This window comes from Amphiura filiformis, chromosome 10 (genome assembly GCF_039555335.1).
Source record: "Amphiura filiformis chromosome 10, Afil_fr2py, whole genome shotgun sequence".
Taxonomy (NCBI): domain Eukaryota; kingdom Metazoa; phylum Echinodermata; class Ophiuroidea; order Amphilepidida; family Amphiuridae; genus Amphiura; species Amphiura filiformis.
In genome coordinates, this window is record NC_092637.1 from 61,312,544 (window position 1) to 61,333,677 (window position 21,134).

The following is a 21,134-nucleotide window of genomic DNA, read 5'->3' on the forward strand; positions in this document are numbered from 1 at the left end:
GCCTGTGATGGTGGCATTATTGATCTTACACATGGTAAACTACATGTAGGCCTAGGTCAGTGTCACATTCACTCTGTTGTGATTTTTTGCCAAAATAATTCCGGAGTGTTCAGTTCAGATTTGATTTTTTATTGCAAATTTTGCTCAGCACTTTTGTCCTTCTTTTTCTTCGCATTTTAGGCTCCAGCCCAAAAAATTAAAACTTAATTGTTTTAACTTACTGTAGGGACAAGCAAAAGTATTTTTCAATTGCACTTATAATAAAAAGTATTAATTAATAATTTCACCAACTAGAACACATACAACATGATTTTACCAATTTTGTGGTATGAACATTTTGCCTTTCTGCAAGGCAACAGTCGTAATTCTGCTCCAGGGCTCCATCAACTTCCAACCTCTAAACTTTAATAAACTGATTGTATAGGCCTACATTATACAGTTATCTTTAATAATGCACATGCCAATGATGAAATGAAAGTTAAATTAGCTGAGTTAAATCATTTCAGGTAGGTAACAAGCTATTGGTAAATTAGGAGAATCCCATTCTAAATTTTGACGTGTGGGAGCCACCGTGTGGGAGCCACGGCTCCACCCTGTCATTTTATTACTTTAACAGTCCTAACTTTAGAAGTTTACATGGTATGTGCAAACCTAAGGTACCATTTTAAAGAGCTCATCAATAGCTTTAATTTGATATGTAATTTACCTATATAGGGTATCATGATGTGAACTAAAATTGGCAAGAACGTATGAAAATTTAGCGCCAATGTCACGGCTCCAGGCTATCAGTGTACCAGTTCAAAACACATGGCCTTTTGCTACAGCCAAAATATTAAATTCTCGATCATGAGAGCCAACTTGGGAACGCACAGTTATTTGCGTCGAGCGTACTACGCAAATACCGGTGCTTACGGCGCATACACAACTTTTGAGAATTGACCAATCACACTGACACGGTCGTTGCTAGGCAAGGTCAAGGTTTGGTCATGCAGGTCGTGCGATCGTGTTATTCTATGAAAAGTACACTGACGCAGAAGGTACATCCTCTCCTGATTGAGAATTTGTTACTTTGGCTCTAGGGATTCATAAAATTTTGAAGTTCAAATCAATATTTTTAGCTAAAAGTTCTTTCATTTGAAAGAGAATCAAATTACCTATTGGGGTCAATCATGTTTCTGCTATTCTAGTGCATACTTTTGAAGTTTTTAGGTAGACAAAAAAAGTGTCACCAAATTGTCCAAAATTTTGTGTGTGAAATTGTGACAGCAGGCACATGTACAATGTATGTGACCCCAGATGACCTCCTATTCTTTACTGTACTATAAGAAAGCTGTTTTTGATGGTCTTGATTTTCACACAAATTGCTTTTGCGTTTTAACGAGTGTCGACTTGGTGGAACATAGATTGCACTATGTGATAGTTTATGAATCCAGTATTATGCCAGTAGTCCGTACCAACGTAAGTCAACATCACTTCTAGGTAGGTATGCCAGGCAAACCTTAATTACGGCATGGAAGTAAGGCCGAATTGGTCAAGCTGGGAGACTCAGCTCTTGTTGATCGAAAGACAGCTTAGGCTAATAGAAATTGGCACTCCATTCGTGATGGTTGTTGTTGTGGACCAAATATAAATAATAAAGTATAAAACATGTAGCCCTACCTGTGTCAGGCACACAGGCAGGGTGATTCTTTGTTGGATTATTTGATCCTATAGGCCTATGTGACCTCTTCTCATAATTTATTACTTTCTTTTTCTCAAAGAAACATACATGTAGAATGCTGTATGAGCTGACGAGTTGTACCGTCAATGTGTACTTGGATGTAAGCTTAAGCTTTATATCATGTGTGTACATTGACGCAAATTCAATTAGAAAACTTGGAAGTATGACTATATATAAATCTCCTTAAATTTGACTCTGTATTTTGCAAACTAAAACAAGAATATTTTAATAATAAATAATTTAGATGCCAAGACAAACTGATATCGCGTAGAAGCCTCACCGGCGCTTGCAAAAGTTATGAACGCTGTACAATGGTTTATACTCGTCACATGTGTAGGCCTATATCACCATGGTCGGTACATGTAGGCCTATTCATGCTATTTGCATGCTTGTCGTGGGTCGACCTGGCTAAAATCCTGGGCGTTTGCGGGCCGAATGTGGCAACCCAAAATTTACGGTCGACCTGGGAGAAACCGATTTACGATAACTTAGGTGGTCTATCGTGTGCGATACGCTATTTTGGGTCGACGTGGGATTTTTTTCTCCCAGCTTGACCCAAAACGCGGAAGTAAGCTATTACTTCCATGATTACGGTAACACATTTGGCCGTGCGTCGTGAACTGGTGTTCTCAATAAGGTGGTGTTGTTTCATATTTTAGTAAAAAATGACTTATTTGTAATTAAGCAAGCACCTTTAATCATTTCTAATGCCATCAAATTTGCATTCATTTTAAAGCCTTTAGTGTACTCCTTAATTTGATACCAAACATAATATTCTGAGGTTTTTAATTAAAAAGTTGTAAGTAATTAAGTAAACGAAGACGCAGGGTGATGCAATTGGGATACGGAATTGGGATACGGCACCATGTAAAGTCTATGGGAGAAATGAGCACTCTGCTCATCAAGGTTTTTCTATTACAACAATGAATAAAGTCTTTAAATAAGATACTGCCTAAAGGCCTAGAATGTACTCTTTAATTTGGTGCCAAATTTGATGTTCTGAGATTTGAAATAAATAAGATTTAATTAATTTTAAGTATGCCTGGTGGTGCAAAATTGGGATACGGCACCATGTAAAGTCTATGGGAGAAACAAGCATTCACCAGTTCATCATGGTTTTCTACATTGCAACAATGAATGAAATCTTTAAATCTCTACTTTTATACTAAAGATCTATTTGTTTTGTAATTAATTAATTTTAATTAATTAATTAATTAATTAATTAGTTATTTAATATAATTAATTAATTTTAAATTAACACAGATCTTGGGACACCGAAATCTGAAGACAATCAGGTTTTTTTTAACTGCCATTTCAAATCAATTGTAATTGATTTTAACAGGCCTTATTTTTTTTTATAATTAATTAATTTAATTAATTAATTATCTAATTAATTAATTAATAAATATGAAATAAATAAATAAGTAAGTAAATAAATAAATAAATGCTACAGACCAAAATTTAACATTTGCTCAGCCTCATTCACAATAGACCTATTGGAATTTTAAAATTGAACATTTAAAATAATATGCACACATTTATATTATAAATGATTATATTTTTTATAATTGCTCACTGCATGTGAGCTATTAAAGAGTGTCAAGAGTAATAATAAAAATTCAGGTGAATTTGGTAGGGCTTGGTTGATGACGCAACCTCTCTGGATAAAAACAACACAGAGCCCGAAACATGCAACCTTTCTGGATAGTATACAAGCAATAGAGCCCAAAAGTATTGCTAGAAAGAATCTGAAGTGATTTAAACTTGTGGTTAATACCCATGATACCTGTAGTTTTTACATGTTTGAAGTCAACACAAGAGATTAGTTCATTTTTTTAAATTTTTTAAAACTGAACAAAATTTACGTCTTTTATGTCGGCATGTTTCGGTGTACTGTGACATCACACCACAGAAAGTATGGTACCCTATTTAGGTGTAACCTTATCAAAGTAAACATTTTTAGGATGGTTGTTGCTTGCACTTTACAAATGTATTAATGTTTTTAAGAATACACTAAGATTTTAGTATAAAAAGGCTCTTTTAGCAATTCAAGTATTTGTATTTTCCTCAAATTTTGATGGAAAATTTTGTAATGTGTCATTCTGTGTATCAAAAAAGACCATCAAGTAGGGGTAACCCTATCAAAGTATACATTTGTGGGTTGGCTATTGCCTCTACTTTGCACCAATAAGGTTGTTTTTTAGATAGGTGCTACAAATGTATGGTTTGGATGTTACATGTTTTTGAGGAGGTGCTACTTTTTGACAACTATTTCATGCATATTTGGATTTTTACCTGATTTAGACTTACCCCTACTGAAAATTAGATGCCATTTTTGGAAAGATTGGACTTTTTCCATTCAGAAAATGTTTACTTTTGCTATGATAGGATCTATAATTAGGAAGTTATGAATGTTTCAATGCAAAATGATGCGCGATCCTATAAATTTACTAACAAACGCAAAGGAACACCACTTCAAGACACAGGCCATTTGCTAGTCAGCCAAATTCGCCTAGAACACAATTTACATATATATATTTACATAGAAATATAAAAGAACTGGCCAGTCAAGGAAACCTACATATTATGTTGTCTATACTTCACTTAACCCAAATATATGATTTTTTATGGTGATAAGTCACTTGCACATGGAATTTTAGAGGGATAGGATTTTGATAGCAGTTCCATTAAAAAAGATGCTACCACCGAAATGCTTTTTTTTGGAATTTTGCTGGCTGAATCTTTTTGATGAAAGTCAATCTTTGACAAGATGTAACTTAATTGCTACGGAAAGTGCTATGAAAAAAAGGTTTTCAGTTTTGGTTTTCTTTACTCAAGGGCTTTAATTTGATATATAAAATGATGCAGTTTGATGGCAAATTTGAATTCACCTGGCATACCTAACTTAGGTTTTGGTTGTCAAAATTAATTTTTAGTGAATTTTTCCATTGAGCCCCACAGTAAAGTAATTTTTGGACCGTATGCACATTCCACTTCCCTATGGACGAATAGCGCCACCTATAGTGTGTGATGTGAGCCTGCCTACTTTTGCAAAATTTCTTCACAGTTTTTATTTTGGCACAGTTTATGGCGTAAACATGAAGTTGGGTTCTGTTGGCTAGTTAAATCACGTCATCATCACATTAGCAGCTCATTCATTGATCAATCGTGTGACGCAGGCGTGAATTTACGCGAGCGTACGTGGTGGGATAAAAACTGTGAAGGATCTTTGCAAAAGGCTGTAGGCCTAGCATGCACTTCCAAAACTCTACACAGGATTTAAATGACGCTGTGGGGGGCCTGAAATTTTTGAGATCTGTAAGGGGGGGGGGCCAAAAAATTTTTGCGATTAAATTTTTTTGCATCAGGCCCCCCTAACAAGTGTTTGTAAACGGTCCCCTGTTTTAATGAAAAGACATGTTATTGTTAGGAAGTTCTTGGTAAACACTTGAGATCTTCAACAAGCTCTATAGCTAAGGTAGCAATGACCAATGTCCACATTGATTGCTTTATATTATAGAGGGCTCCCTTCAACTCAAAAGTCACTCAACCACAGTAGCTCACATCACAGTAAGTGGCTTAACTGTGTAATCCCCATAGGGAAATACAAAAAATTGAAATTTGGACACCAGAAACTTGAGGATGATGGTAAAAAAAAAAAGTTCATATAAAAAACAAGTCATTCCATGCCAACTCAGTGAACCAAATTTCTGAAAAGTTGGCTGGTGACCCTTCAGAATTTGATGTTACTTCATTAAAGTGTTTCATTTTGGTCACAATGAATGCATCGAACACGGCAACTTGATCAGTGCTGCACGGTGCGACCATTTTAGGAGCATTGGCGACTAGATTTTTGCTGATGACGACTAAATATTCAATCCCTGGCACCAATGGCGACCAACTGCTGAAGCTTTAATCGCAAAAACAAAACATGTATGTAATGTAGCATTCAAGAGTACGAATGTATGCTATGAATATATGCATTTATCATGATGTCTCAATGGGGACTTCCTGGAAAACATATGTGACCATCCACATCGAAACGCTCGTAAAGTCGGCCCCTGATCAATTTTGTTTTCTTCCGTGTTTAGAAAATATATATCATAAGCTTTACAATGATATATCATTTGACTTCAAACGATATCCAGAAGCGGAGTTATGGCTTGTTAAACTTTGCTCCTTCAGTAAAAAGGCACATTATTTTGATGCTTCAATATATCTCTTTTTCTATATATATTGCTGGTATTAAATATCAAATGGTCATAATTGGCGGTCACTTCAAATCATCCCCAAGTCAACGAGGTTCAGGAATGTCCTCTCATTGTTAATTGTTGGTTAACCCACCACTTGAACAGGATTTAGGCAAAGCAAACAAAGACTAAAGCTGTTTACTATAAGTATAAGCTTATTATCCTCTTCAACAATAGGATTAAAGATTGGTATTTGACTGGACTGAAATGAGAAACTTGTAGGACAATTATTAGGTACATTTTGATACAAGCTTTATGCATATTTTGGACTGTAACTCGAAATTCAATTTGCCGACTTTACGAGCGGTTTGAGATGGATGGTCACATATGGTCATTTTCACGGTAAAGGGTGTAACTTTTGATTTTTAGGGTCAAAATTTCAAACCACTTAAATATGTTTCTGTTTACTGTAATCATGCATAGAAGCAACTTAAATTCCAGTAAAATAGTGTTTCAAGGCTTAAACCTTTTGATTTCTGATAAAAATTTGACATTTCCATAACATTTTGGTTAAAATCTAAGAAAAAATGTATTTTACATAAGCTCAGAAAATTATGACATGAAAGCTGGAATACATGTGAAATCCCATTCCAAAGTAAGTCAACAGATATAAGTTAAATTTTATACCATGTTTTGCTATGTTTGTAATTGCAATTTTGAAAATTTTTAACATCAAGGGTCATTTGCAATGGAAATTTCCCAACCTTAAACATATTTTTTAAGTTTTAATTGGGTTCCTAAAATAATTTAAATGTCTAACTTCATGTACAAATACTACTTGATGAAAGGAACCTCCCAGCCAAGTTTCACAGAAATTGGAGTTATTTTTAGAATTGGCAATTCAAGCGATTTGTGTTTCGGAGGCTTCAGTTAACAACACAGGTGATCATAAAAGTAAAATATTTGGCTAACTACTACAAGTTGACATGAAAAAATAGGTATAAAATATCACAATTACCAATTTTCATGCTTTGCTTCTAAGTATTGAATTTCAGTTGTGACAAAAATTAAATTATCACAGCAAGTCATTTTTTTTGTTTCGGAGGCTTCATGTTTACAATGGTTAAACATGGCAGAAGTAGTTTTTTGAAAACAACACTGTTGGGATCATCTAAGCTGTTATTTTCTTGTGTGTATTGAATCAATGATTCTATGCGGCAGATATTGCAGATTTATAACATGATAATTTTTTCACCCATTTGTTAAGTATGGTGTTATTTGCATGTGAAGCCTCCGAAACGGGCTTTCTTGGATATCAGTATATTTTTCAAGCATTAACCATAATATCAATTTTTTTTTAAATTTATGACATTCTGCACATATCATGCAACAATTACAATGCAGATATCAATATGGAACATACCAATTTAGATATGCATAGATGATAATTAAGTTTACTGTTGTTTCGGAGGCTTCATTTGTTTCGGAGGCTTCAATTGTTAACGGAAAGTCTGTATTGGGTCCCATTTTCAAACGGTGATATATATCTCCATGATTTAAAAACAAGTGACTTGAGGATCTACTTTGCTACATTTTGATAAATAGATTGGATGAGCTCTTTTATTTATATTTGCCCAAGCTTGCTGAACAGTTTGTTTCGGAGGCTTCAAAAAGTTAACGGAAAATCGGCTCTTTGAAGTCAAGATTTTATAAAAATTTTAAAAGCTTGCAAATCAACTAATTTTTGTTACCCATTTCAAGTTAAGATATCAACTGTTATGAATCAAGAAGAAGTGAAGAAATAACCAAGAATTATGAACCAAAGCTATACCCACAAAGTTTGTTAACAATTGTTAACGGAAAATGAAGCCTCGAAACGACAAATATCAAGTCCGGTTCTCAAAAATACAGGGCTGTTCACAATTAAATCTAATGTGGCAGTGTTTACTGAACATATGACCGTACTTTCAGGATAAGAAAAATTATCCATGAACTAACTGAAGAAAACACAGGGTTTTACAAAATGTTACTGTTTTTACAGTTTTTCAAAATGGCAATATTAGGTACATTTAAGCCTGCTAAAACTGAACGCAGTAACTCCCGAAGATGATTATGCTACCCAAGGTAGCTGCTAACTAGATGACTTATGTGGCCAAAAATCATGGAATTCTGTGGCTTTATTAGAAAACTACGGATCAAAATGTTAAAAATCCAAAGTTACACCCTTTACCGTGAAAATGACCATATAGGACTACACTGTAAAGTACATGCTGCGTACGTATGAAGTATGTAGCGCTCAATGGGAATTGGGAATATGTTGATCAGAGTACAGCAGCTATGAACATTCAACGACGTGGCTGTTCGGGTTGGCACCTCAGATTTTTTATCTGGGAGCAAAATTTGGGCGCCTAAATTTATAAAGTTAGGAGCCATTGGCTCCTCAATCAGGTTTTGCACCGTACAGCACTGAACTTATAGTCCATGTCGTTTTTACGCTATGACCTCTGGAAATTTCCGGACCCCCCTATTTTGCTCTCGTGTGTTGTGTTGTTGAAAAGTTGTGTTTTCAGTACCTCATAATTTTATAATGGAAGGGGTATAATGAAGCTACAAATCTCTACCTTTGGTAACTTTTACCCATATATTTTCAGATACTGGCATCCAAACCACTGCATCAGTGCATCGCATCTGCTTTACTTTTAACACACTGAGCCCCTCAAAATGCCCTTTCGTCAAGCGGATGTGCTGAAAGTCAAAGTTTGCGTCCAAGTTTGCAAGTGTAACTTTTTTAATACCAAGTTGTGACATTCATGACCATACATTGGGCCAATCTGATATCAGATTATCGGTTCTGCTTTAATTAGTTGTATGCCTTCGGTCAGGGTCTTCGGCAGGATTTGAAGGTTTGGGTGTGTAAATTTAAAAAAAATGGGTGTGTAAATTTAAGATTTGTATACAAAGTATAGGCCATGTGGGTAAATACTGGGTGTGTATTTACAAATTTGGGTGTGTAAAACACCCCCAGTACTAACAGTTTTGAATTTTTGTTTCCACACACTTTGCTTTGGACCAATTAAGGTAGACTTGATGTACATTTTGCAATAATTTTTCTTTTCCTCATAGTGCTGTCCAGTGTAGTTGAAACCAAGAGTCGGCTGTTATAGTATTTATCCCACTATGGCAGAGACGGAAGCCATGTCTAATGCTTCCTCGCCGTCAAATCGACTGGATCTTGGGGTGCCTCGGTGGGACCAGTCAACATTTACCGGCAGATTCAAGCATTTCTTGAACATCACTGATATGAGGCTTAGTGTTTGCAGTGACAAACAGCTTGAAGATGCTAAAGGATTAGTCACAAATTACAAGTAAGTGTTGTGGCAGGGTAGTGGACAGGGCCGGATTTACCTTTTTGGGGGCCCTGGGCCAGGCCAAAATTTGGAGGCCCCCAACGCACCGTGAGGAAGACATGTGCACTCAAGTGGCCAAGTTTTTAGATTTTTCCAGGACATTTGTGTGTGAAGCGTGTGAAAAATTTGTAATTTTAGACTATTTTAGCTCAATTTGAAGCTGTATATTGCTATACATACAGGTCAGTGTGTGCGATGCGCGCACATTTTTGTACCCTATTTTTGCCCAAAATATGGTGTTTTTCGTCTAAAATGGAAGATGTACACTACACAAGGCTATTTGGGGGGCCCTGGGCCTGGGCTCATCTAGCCCTACATGTATGGTAAATCCGGCCCTGGTAGTGGATGGGTACAAGCAAACACCAGCATATCATGACCAACTAAGAGTATATAGAAAATATGTTTTGGCTATGACCTAAAAAAATCTTGACTGACCGACCCTAACCCCTTGGAATGGATCTATGGACATTGGACAATCATACAATATTTTTCTGGCCTTATTATCTGTTATGAGTTATCTTGACTGCTACATTAAAGGAGGATTTTGTGATCCTAGCATCCTTTTTTTTGACATTTTTTCAGTAGATATTCACGAAAAAAGCTTATTCCCAAAATTCGAGTTGCTTCCGATTTTGCGTTTGCGAATTATGCATGGTTATGTGTATTACACTGCGCCAGTTGATTCATAGTTGTGTGCCCTTAAGGTGCACTGAGCCTGGAGGGGCTCTCTCTCTCTGTCTCTGCACTCGTGGAAGCTACATGTGCCTGGTTGTGATTATCACATTAGATTAATCCCTAATCCTTTTATTGGCGTGGTGACAGCTTGGATTCAAACCAGTCATCTCTGAAGTCTCTCAGCTGACCTTCCTGATGAAATTGGTGGTCATCTTGAACCCTAATTGTGTGATCTTTCACAAGACTGTGAGCGACCAGTAAGCTTAAAACAGTAAGCTTAAGCCTGCAAGGCTGCATATTAGCTTTTATTCTGGTTCACATACACGAGTGTAAAACAATCAGCAATGGCCACAACACATCGTGCTTGCCCAAGCAATGGCCTCTAACAAAGAACGAAACAATAAACTCATTTGAAAGCTGGAAACATAACCTCCAGTATACACTGTCATTAGACCCAAGCTTTTCTCCCTACTTGGTTGAAGGAGCGGTATGGGGCAAAAGTCAAAAACTTCCCTCTTCGAGGTCTCACTAACGATGGTGAGGACATACAGGAAGCCCAAAGGAAAACAGCAGTCCAGAAAAATGCTGCATTGGAGCTTATGCTTGGACAAATAGCCAACTATTGTCCAATTATCTCACGAAATACAATACTCAAAAGCTGCACCAGCCTGAAAAAGATATGGCAAGCCATCCGTCTCCATTTTGGCTTCCAAACAACAGGTGGCCACTTCCTAGAGTTCAACAATATTACCCTTGGCCCTGATGAACGGCCAGAGGACTTGTACCAGCGTCTAGTAGCATTCACCGAAGACAACCTCATGCGTGAAGGAGGCGGCATCAGTCACCATGACCAAGTCATCGATGAAGATGAGGAGATTACGCCTACACTCGAAAACTTTGTAGTGTTAACGTGGTTGCGTCTTATAAACCCTGATCTGCCCCGATTAGTAAAGCAGCGGCACGGTACAGAGCTAAGATCCGCACCTTGGCTTCTATCAAAGCCGAAATTTCTCAAGCTCTGGATTCGCTCCTGGATGAGCTGAGCTCAAACGATGCTGCTCGCAGCATGCGCACTAGTAGTCAGCGTAGACCGATGCCTAAATTGAAAGCTAAGAATTCATTTGGTAAATCCTGCCCTCTGTGTGAGCAAGCTGGTCGGCATGACCATGCGCATTTCTTAAGCGAGTGCTCGTACCTCCCTGAAAAGGACAGAAAATACCTGGCCCAAGGCTCGTCAGCTTAACATCCTTGATGATTGTGACAGCGACTCAGATTTAGCATGCGCCTTTGTTGACCAATCTGACCTTAGTGCGCAGCCCAATGTTCAGACAGCGCTGCGAATTCATGTTGATCAGTCTCCTTATGTAGATGCATTCCACAAGCACCATGCGGTCCGCATCACCATTGACAGTGGATCCACTGGTAATCTCATTCGCGAAAACACTGTCCAACGATTAGGATGCCCCATTCATCAGAGTTCGCAGTCTGCCCGTCAAGCTGATGGGTCATCCCCTCTTAAAGTAGTTGGGGAAACAACCTCACCTTTACTCGTGACAGACACTCCTTTGTCTTTAAAGGTCTAGTTGTTAGAGACCTTGACGAAGAACTCCTTGCAGGTATTCCCTTCATGAAATGCAATGATGTCGTAATTAGCCCTGCTAAGAACCAAATCATCTTGACAGATGGTACAATTATCACTTATGGCGCCAACAAGAGCCCCAAATCCCAGCACACTGTTCGTCGTGCCCATATACTTCGTGGACCTTCTCAAAACACTACCATATGGCCAGGCTCATACGTTGAGGTAAATCTCCCTGCAGACATCGTTGAATCAGATGCTACTTTTGCCATTGAGCCCGTGTTGATACCCCGCCGGTAGGTTCCTACCGCCCAAACAAGCCTGGCCCAAGCCTGATGTAATCACAAGAATTGCAGGCAGGGTTCGCATTCCCAACAATACTGGTGTGCCACTTGTCATCAGAAAGCATGAACATCTTGGCCAGATACACACTGTTTTTTCACCATCACTAACTTCTAAGCCATCACACACTGCTGCAGCAGCATCAGTCAATGTCCCAAAGCCCAGTTCACCGGTTAACTACTCAGCTGCTGTTGCCCTTGACCCAGATGGTATACTTGGCACTTGTGAGCAATCCAACTTCCGCAGTCTTCTCGATGAGTACGATGAGGTTTTTGACCCTAGTTTCCCAGGTTACAATGGTGCTGTCGGCCCTTTCAAATCTGTGGTTAATATGGGACCGGTCCAACCCCCCCCAACGCAAAGGTCATCTCCCATTGTATGCACAGGATAAACTCCAAGAGTTGCAATCAAAGTTTGATCAGCTTGAAAAAGCAGGCGTCTTTGCTAGACCTGAAGATGTCGGTGTGTGTGTCGAATACCTTAACCCGTCCTTTCTTGTCAAGAAGCCTAATGGAGGCTTTCGTCTGGTTACTGCATTTGCTGATGTCGGTAGATATAGCAAGCCACAACCCTCTCTAATGCCCAATGTGGACTCAACATTGCGCTCAATTGCCAAATGGAAGTATTTGATTGCCACTGACTTGACTAGTGCTTTCTACCAAATCCCTTTATCCCATGAGTCCATGAAATACTGTGGTGTTGCAACTCCCTTTTCGTGGGGTCCGTGTGTATACACGGTGTGCCATGGGTATGCCAGGTTCTGAAACAGCCCTTGAGGAACTGATGTGTCGTGTCCTTGGTGACCTCTTAGAGAAAGGTGTCGTAGCAAAACTCGCTGATGACTTGTACTGTGGTGGTAATACTGTGGATGAACTTGTTGAGAATTGGCGCCAAGTTTTGCAAGCTTTGTCTAAGTCTGGGTTACGTCTTTCTGCTTCCAAAACAGTCATTTGCCCCAAAAATTCTGGGTTGGATTTGGTCAAATGGAACCCTTTGTGCTAGCCCCCATAGCATCGCCACACTTTCCAGCTGCTCGCCTCCAAGCAAAGTTGGTGGCATGCGGTCCTTCATCGGTGCATACAAGGTTCTGGCCCGTGTCATTCAGAATTGTGCCAGTCTGGTAGCCCCATTAGATGATGCTATTGCAGGGCACCAATCAACTGAAGAGCTTACATGGTCTGATAGTCTGCATACTGCTTTTCACAAGGCTCAAGCAGCACTGTCTTCCGCTAGGGCAGTCACACTTCCCCATCCCAATGATCAGCTTTGGATCATTACTGATGGATCCGTGAAGAAACATAGCATTGGGTCGACATTGTATATTTCCGCAATGACAAACTCTTCCTCGCCGGGTTCTTCAGTGCTAAATTGCGTGATCGACAGCCAACATGGTTACCCCACGAAATTGAGGCGCTGTCTATTTCTGCCTCCACCAAGCACTTCAGTCCCTATGTTATTCAGTCCAAACACAAGACATGTATCCTCACTGACAGCAAACCTTGTGTTCAGGCATATGAAAAGCTCTGCCGGGGTGATTTTTCAGCCAGTCCTCGCGTGTCCACATTCCTCTCCACTGTCAGTCGTTTCCAAGCATCTGTTCGTCATCTTGCAGGATCAGCTAACACCCCCTCAGACTTTGCTAGTCGTAATGCCCCTGACTGCACTGAGCCCACTTGTCAAATATGCTCCTTTATCAAGCGTGAAGAGGAAGCAACTGTCCTTCGTGTTTCCGCACATGACATTCTGTCCGGAAAAGGTAAGCTCCCCTTTGCCAGCAAAGCAGCCTGGCATGCTATTCAGCAGGAATGCCCGGATCTGCGGCGAACACATGCTCATCTAGTTCAGGGCACTCGCCCTTCAAAGAAAGCTACTTCTGTCAAAGATGTGAAGCGCTATTTGCAGGTTGCATCTATCGCTAGAGATGGCCTACTTGTTGTTCGTCGTGATCAACCATTGTCCCCAACTCGCGATTGTATTGTTGTTCCCAGACAGGTCTTAAATGGTCTTCTCACTGCCCTGCACATCCAACTTGACCATCCCTCCAAACATCAGCTCAGTTTGGTGACCCAGCGTTACTTTTATGCTCTTGATATGGACAAGGCTATTGATCAAGTGACATCAACTTGTCACCAGTGTGCTTCTCTGTCCAATGCCCCTAAGACATTGATCGAGCAGTCCTCAAGTGACCCTCCCGATGCAGTTGGCATTTCTTTTGCAGCTGATATCCTGAAGCGTAGCCGCCAGCTAGTCCTTGTGCTGCGCGAAACCTCAACGCCCTACACAGCTTCTTGCATTGTCGAGAATGAACAACATGGCACGCTATGCGTGATGCCCTGATTCAATTGTGCATTGAACTTCGCCCACTTGATGGCCCCCCTGCAGTCATTCGTACTGACCCAGCACCAGGGTTTGTTCGACTCGCCAATGACAAACTTCTCACACGTTACCATCTATCGGTTGAGATCGGTCGTATTAAAAATAATAACAAGAATCCTGTTGCTGAGAAAGCCATTCGTGAGCTTGAAGATGAGTTGCTCAGACAAGATTCTACAGGTGGTCCGGCTACAGCATTATCACTTGCCATTGCTACTGCAGCCCTTAATACTCGCATCAGATCCCGAGGTCTTTCAGCCCGTGAGATGTGGTTTCAGTGAGACCAGTTTACCAATGAGCAGGTTCCTTTCACTGATTGTCAAATGATTCAGGCCCAGCATGCCTTGCGAAAAGCCAACCACCCACACAGTGCTCATTCAAAGGCCCCATTAGCCTCTGCCTCCCCAGCAGCAGAGTTGGAGGTTGGTGATCTTGTCTACCTCTACTCAGATCGCAAGAAATCTCATGCTAGAGATCGCTACTTAGTCACTACTATCGAAGGCCCATGGTGCAACATCCGCAAATTTGTGGGTTCTCAGCTTGAATACTTCTTATCGTATCAAGAAATCTGAGTGCTTTAAGGTCCAGTATTATCCTGACCTGGATTCTCGTCCCTTTCCCAAGTCGTCTCCACCCACCGAGGATTCCGAGTTTGTTGAAGTGGTCCCTGAATGTACTCCTCCAGAGCCTCCTTTCATACCTGGCGAGTTGTCCACACCTGCTACTTGTGACCCCCTGCCCAGGAATGCTAATCACTCGCACCCCAGTTCTGAGTCAGATCCTCGCGATCCCTTGCGCGATAGCGGTCATAGCTCCAGCAATACCTCCGGTTTGGTTGCACAGTCTAATCCATGTACCGGTAACAGCAGTGAGGTTAGTGAAAGTATCCCCCAAGCTAGTATGGTTGGCCCTGAGATCATGCCACCATTGCTCACACAAAGGCGTTCCGCGCGCCCTCACAAACTTCCTGAGCACCTGAAAGACTATGTGTTAAACTAAATGGACAGGTCACTGTATACTATGACATTAATCCATAATCGGTGTCCTCCTATATGGTCACTTCATTGAACTTTGAACTGATTTACGTATGTCATTTGGAATTCTAAAAGAAAACTCTGGAACTGACGTTTACTTCTTTGAACTTTGAACCATTTTACATTCATGTTGAATGTCAGTTTGTCATTGCAGACAAAAAGACTCTTGAACTGTTGATGTTATTGACTGTTGGCACATTGCCTATTTTGAGTGTTCTAAAACCAACAGTGTCATAAGCTGTTAGATTGGTTTCTGCAAGTCAGTTGGTAGTAGTAGTTGTTTAGTAGTGTTATCCTCACTTCCTTGTGAGGAAAGTGATCTTTTTTTTTTTTTTCTTTAAAAGACAAAAAGAGAGAAAGAGGTAGTTACGCCAGTTGATTCATAGTTGTGTGTGCTTTTGTTGCTCTTTTTCTTGTTTGGCTCTCTCTCTGTCTCTGCACTCGTGGAAGCTACATGTGCCTGGTTGTGATTATCACATTAGATTAATCCCTAATCCTTTTATTGGCGCTGCTCTATAGGCCAGTGTTGTAATTTCGTTCTGGTATACCAAAACGAAATTCAAATTTGACGGATATTTTTGCTAAACAAATTAATCTGCAAGAAATATTTGGTACATAAACATTATACTTAGCCAGAGGTAAATATAAAAATCTCAACTTTTTTTTGAAAAAAGTAGGGGGATGAGGCTGTGGATCATGAAATGCCCTTTTAAGATAACCTTATAATTCGCATTAGTAGTAGTTGATTCTAATTGATTGTTTTGCCAGACTAGGACTTGAGCCTCCAGGCACAACAGAACAACAATTATGGCATGCTCAGAAAGTCTACATGTCAGCATTTCATCCGGACTCGGGAGAAAAACAAAATGTGATTGGTCGAATGTCATTCCAAGTACCAGGGGGTATGATCTTGACAGGATGTATGCTGCAATTCTACAAGTGAGTACTTATGCTGGTTTCATACTTTCTTGCTGCTTGCCACTTTGCTGCTCTGAAGATGATTTTTGCTTCACTGCGCAGTCGCAGTGAAACAGTAACCAGTAATGGTATTACGGTAACCAGCGGCAAGCCGACATATCAATCACTCCACCGCTTTGCCCAAGCGGCAGCATCGATGGGAGCGGTGCCGCTCTGACGTATGAGAACAAAATACGATTTTGGAGCGGTGCTGAGCGGCAACAGTGGCTTTCAGAGTCATGCCGCTGCCGCTCAGTGGTCATGTGCCGCTCTGCTTGCAAACAAGTGCAAGCAGCATGATAAAGCGTCATGCTGCTCAGCGGCAAGCGGCAGAAAGCATGAAACCAGCATTATAGGGTCTTTTTTATCTTTTTAGTTTCTGCTAGTCTATTTTTCAGAAACGAAAATGCAATTGATTATGTGAGTTGATCTGAAACTTTGAAGTTTGAAGTACCAATCAGCTTATTTCAATAGAGGTGGATGCCTGCTGTCAATTAAGGCTGGATAAGACAAGATTTATATAATATTGAATGGCTTTGAGTGTGATACAAGAATATATTGACGAGATAGAAAAATATTGCACAGTCGAAGACGAGTGCAATATTTTTCTATCGAGTGCAATATATTCTTGTATCACACGAAAATAAGCCATTCAATATTATTATTATTATTTATGTCAGGCTTTTGCTATGCGGTAAAATGAAAAATTAAGCTTACCTAGCCACCGGGTTTAACCAATGTGTATTCTAATGTAAGCTTACCTTTTGACCTTCTTGTTTTCTGCTCTTTACTCTCCAAAGACAATTTCGGAATAATTATATGTAGGTTTATTTGTAGATGTGGATTATATTTCCTAATTTTATCATCATCCAGAATTGCCGCGAATTAAGTTCGTGATTTTACTTGTTTAACAGTACGAAATCTCCTGTGAGCCGTTACGATGTCTGTATTGTATTGTTGTGCTGTTGTATCATGACGAGTGTTGGTGCCGTCACCATGGTAACGCGCGTACAATATTCAAGAAATATTGTATTGCATCCGGGTATTTTGAAAATATTGTACAATATACAGTTTTATTGTATCGCTCAAAAGCCTGATATAAATAATAATATTCAATACCAGTGTTTTTAGTGGTCTAGCACCCTCTTGTTCATGCCCTCTTATACCTATTGCAAAATAGGCCTTTGATGTTGTTAAACTGGTTCACAGTTACGTGACAAAATACCAGTCCGAACGAAAAACATTGAAAATCAGCCCTTAAATATAACATGCCCTCCCCCTGGTAAGGTGAGGGTTATAATAATCGTGCTTACCATGGTAGTTCATTGATTTATGTCTGATTACATTAATTTTGTTTTCTGCTTTTAATTGTACAGGACTATACCAGCTGTTGTATTTTGGCAGTGGGCCAACCAATCTTTCAATGCACTAGTCAATTATACAAATAGAAATGCTGCTTCTGCTATAACCAACAAGTAAGGATAACCCCATGAGAACTACCTGCTAATTGGCCAAAATGAATATTGTGTAAAATTTTGAACCAATCAGGGAGGGGATTAATAAGATCATCTGCAAATGCAAGTTTGACCATAAATAGTTTAAACCCTAGTCATAATTGGCAATTAAAATGTTATCAACCAATCAGAAATGCTGTTAGGTGACCAGTAGTGTCCAGCGAGTTAATACACTATAAAAGTGCTAATGGGCTATTCTAGTTGAAATCCATACACCCCTATGGAAGACATGACCTTAATCTTCCACACAGGGAGTGTAAATTTCAAATGGGGTTACCTAAATGGCCGACTTTATGGCATCAATTGCAGCCTCATTATTCAAAACACATAATATAAGCTTCTCAGTGGGGCACATCCCTCCTCAGACAACCCTTTCGCTGCTAATGCAGCGGGATGACTTTGCAGCCATATTTGTTCACAGGAAATCAGACCTATCTTGCCGGGATATAAACATTTTTTCTAGCCCTTCTGGTAAGGGCAAAAAAGAGAGGGTTCACATGCCAGGTGTGTTGATGGGGAGGCGATGTGGACCAGGGCAGGGTTTACTGCTTGTCAGTTTGGTATAGACAAGTGACCAGCTGTCCCTGTCACCTCTCCCTGTGAATATACCTCTGAGACCATCGTACCTGACATGGGTCAATAAAGTATGAACCAGAAAAGCAGTTAATTAGATAATTACACAAAATAATGTCTAACATATAATAAGTACATACATGTAGCAACGAAATACTCTATTTTGATTGGTTACTCAGATGATTATATCATGGAATTAACCAATCAGGGGCACTGAAGACAGTAGTGCCCATGGGGTTTATTCACCATCATAGTGCAGTGGCGTAGCGTCATAGGGGCATGGGTGGGGTAGTTACTGATTCATGCTTGGTTTGCACACCTGTTAGCAACCCATTGACTTTGTGTTGTGATCATTTTGATCATGGTTCTGAACACAGCATGAACCAGTTGACCTGGCAATGATCTAATTTGTTCTGTGCAATTTGCTAATCAGTGACATGTTCCATATTGTTTACAGACAAATTGGTATGTCCTATGTCACAGCTACAAGCAGTGCCTTGGTTGCAGCCCTTAGTCTAAACTCATTAACAAAGGTAAGTAAACAATGAGCCCAATCGCCATTGGAACTTCCAGTTTTGAGAGCAGTTTTGGGACACTTTGACCTCGGACATATCACGCAAATTGCTGTAATTATTATTCAATAATTTACTATTGTAATAATATTATCATTAACAATATTTTAAATAAAAAATTTCTGAAATAATTGTGTTTTTGTAAGCAAGAAAAACTATTTTCCTGATAAGACCGAGGGCAAAGTGACCCAAAACTGCAAAAACTGTCCCACGGTTATTTGGAGGGCATTGGGGGTGAAAAATCTAAACATTTTGCCTTAAGAACCAATGAATATCCAGCTGGGTTGTTTAACATCGTTTCCTCAACACATGCTGAGCGTCTGACAGAATTTTGTTATCAGAGAGGTGATGAATGATGAAGCAGTGAATGATATGTTCACATAACTTGCACAGCACTGAAGTCAACGAAATTGGACGATAGTTGGCTAGAGAAGACGACTTCCCTTTTTAAACAAGGGAACAACCAGTGCATTCTTCCATTGAGATGGAACTCTGCCTGCCCTGCCAAATTGATGCCTGACACAAAATGGTGACTGCCAAAGAAACTTCAACAACTGTCTCTTTCAGAAGTTAGTGGTTGGTAAACCATCTGGTCCCGAAGCAGTGAATTGCTTTAGGTTCCTCAAATGCTTGATCATACCATTACACTGTTATATCATCCATGGTGGGGTGCTGGACTTCAGGCAAGTCAGGAAGAGGAGAGCTGTCGTTGGTGGCAAATACCGAAGTAAACTGTCTGTTAAGAATGTGCGCTTTGACTTCAGAAGTAATGTATGTGATTCTAACCCAATTTTCCTCTTTGTTCTATAAATCAGAAAGCGCCACCATTGGTAGCCCGATATGTTCCGTTTGTCGCCGTTGCTGCAGCTAATTGTGTCAACATACCGATGATGAGACAACAAGAAGTTTTACACGGAATCACAGTTTACAATGAACAGGGTCAAGAATTAGGCAAATCTAAGGTGAGTTGATATGTGATGTGCTCAAGCAAAATCAGTAACTTTGGAAAACATATATAGGCCTACACTGTAAAGTACATGCTGCGTACGTATGAAGTATGTAGCGCTCAATGGGAATTGGGAATATGTTGATCAGAGTACAGCAGCTATGAACATTCAACGCACGTGGCTGTTCGGTTGGCACCTCAGATTTTTTATCTGGGAGCAAAATTTGGGCGCCTAAATTTATAAAGTTAGGAGCCATTGGCTCCTCAATCAGTTTTTGCACCGTACAGCACTGAACTTATAGTCCATGTCGTTTTTACGCTATGACCTCTGGAAATTTCCGGACCCCCTTTAAAAACCCATAATTACGAAAATTTCACCTTTTTGCGGTAATTTTGCACAAAATTTGTTGATTTTTCCCCCTTGAAATTCATTTTTCCTTCTCAATGCCCCCCTGGAAAAAATTCCTGGTGCCGCCACTGAAGTCCACCCCTTGCACTCATTTGTCCTTTAACTTTTCTAACCAGATTATTGACCTTTGACCTCCCATGTGTCATTTCAGAAAGCAGCAAAGAAAGGTATATCTCAAGTGGTGCTATCGAGAATATCAATGACAGTACCTGGAATGTGTAAGTAGTCAATGAAAACAGACAGTTAACGCCTGAGCACTACCTGCCGATCTAACATTGCCTCTGATTGGTCAATTACATGATATCTTCATTTTAATCACCAATCAGAATGGAGTTTTGCAAATAATTCACCCCAATTTGTTTTTTGCTGATTGGTCCAATTGATAATGAAAACTCCTTTTTGACCAATAGGCAAGTAGTCCTCATGGGGTTAACACTCTACATGTGGGTGTCGACTGCAGACGACAAATTCCAAGTTTTCTGTAAAGTTCAGAAATTTCAGAAATGTGCATTTTCATGACCATATTTGGAATCGGCATGACAAATGCATTAAAATGAGCTCAGACAAACCTAGTATTGGTTCAGGGTTCTTGAGATAGCTCTTGATATTTTGAGAAAATATCTCAAAATTGGGACTTTTTTATGCTGAAGGCTATGGCCAGCAAGCAAAGCATTATCACTCCCTGTGATGGGTGCAACCCATATGGGAATAATATCTTTCCTTGCACAAGATGGTTGCCATGCATGAGTGGCCATCTTGTATGTGCAGTAAAGGTAAATTTAAAAACTGTTTATGAGGAATGAGGATAATCATTTGAAATGTTTATGAAGTAATTGTAGTGTA

At 39.7% G+C, this 21,134-nt stretch overlaps 1 protein-coding gene across 1 annotated transcript in view; it reads left to right on the forward strand.

Annotated features, from left to right (window-relative positions):
* Positions 1–21,134, forward strand: part of LOC140163111 (sideroflexin-2-like) — a 34,216-nt gene that overhangs the window by 2,052 nt on the left and 11,030 nt on the right. Inside the window, exons 2-7 of the mRNA XM_072186488.1 lie at positions 9,034–9,275; positions 16,089–16,259; positions 17,654–17,752; positions 18,822–18,897; positions 19,752–19,898; positions 20,443–20,509. Coding sequence (XP_072042589.1) covers positions 9,088–9,275; positions 16,089–16,259; positions 17,654–17,752; positions 18,822–18,897; positions 19,752–19,898; positions 20,443–20,509 — 748 coding nt within the window. The 5' untranslated portion in view covers positions 9,034–9,087. The remainder of the gene's footprint in view (positions 1–9,033; positions 9,276–16,088; positions 16,260–17,653; positions 17,753–18,821; positions 18,898–19,751; positions 19,899–20,442; positions 20,510–21,134) is intronic.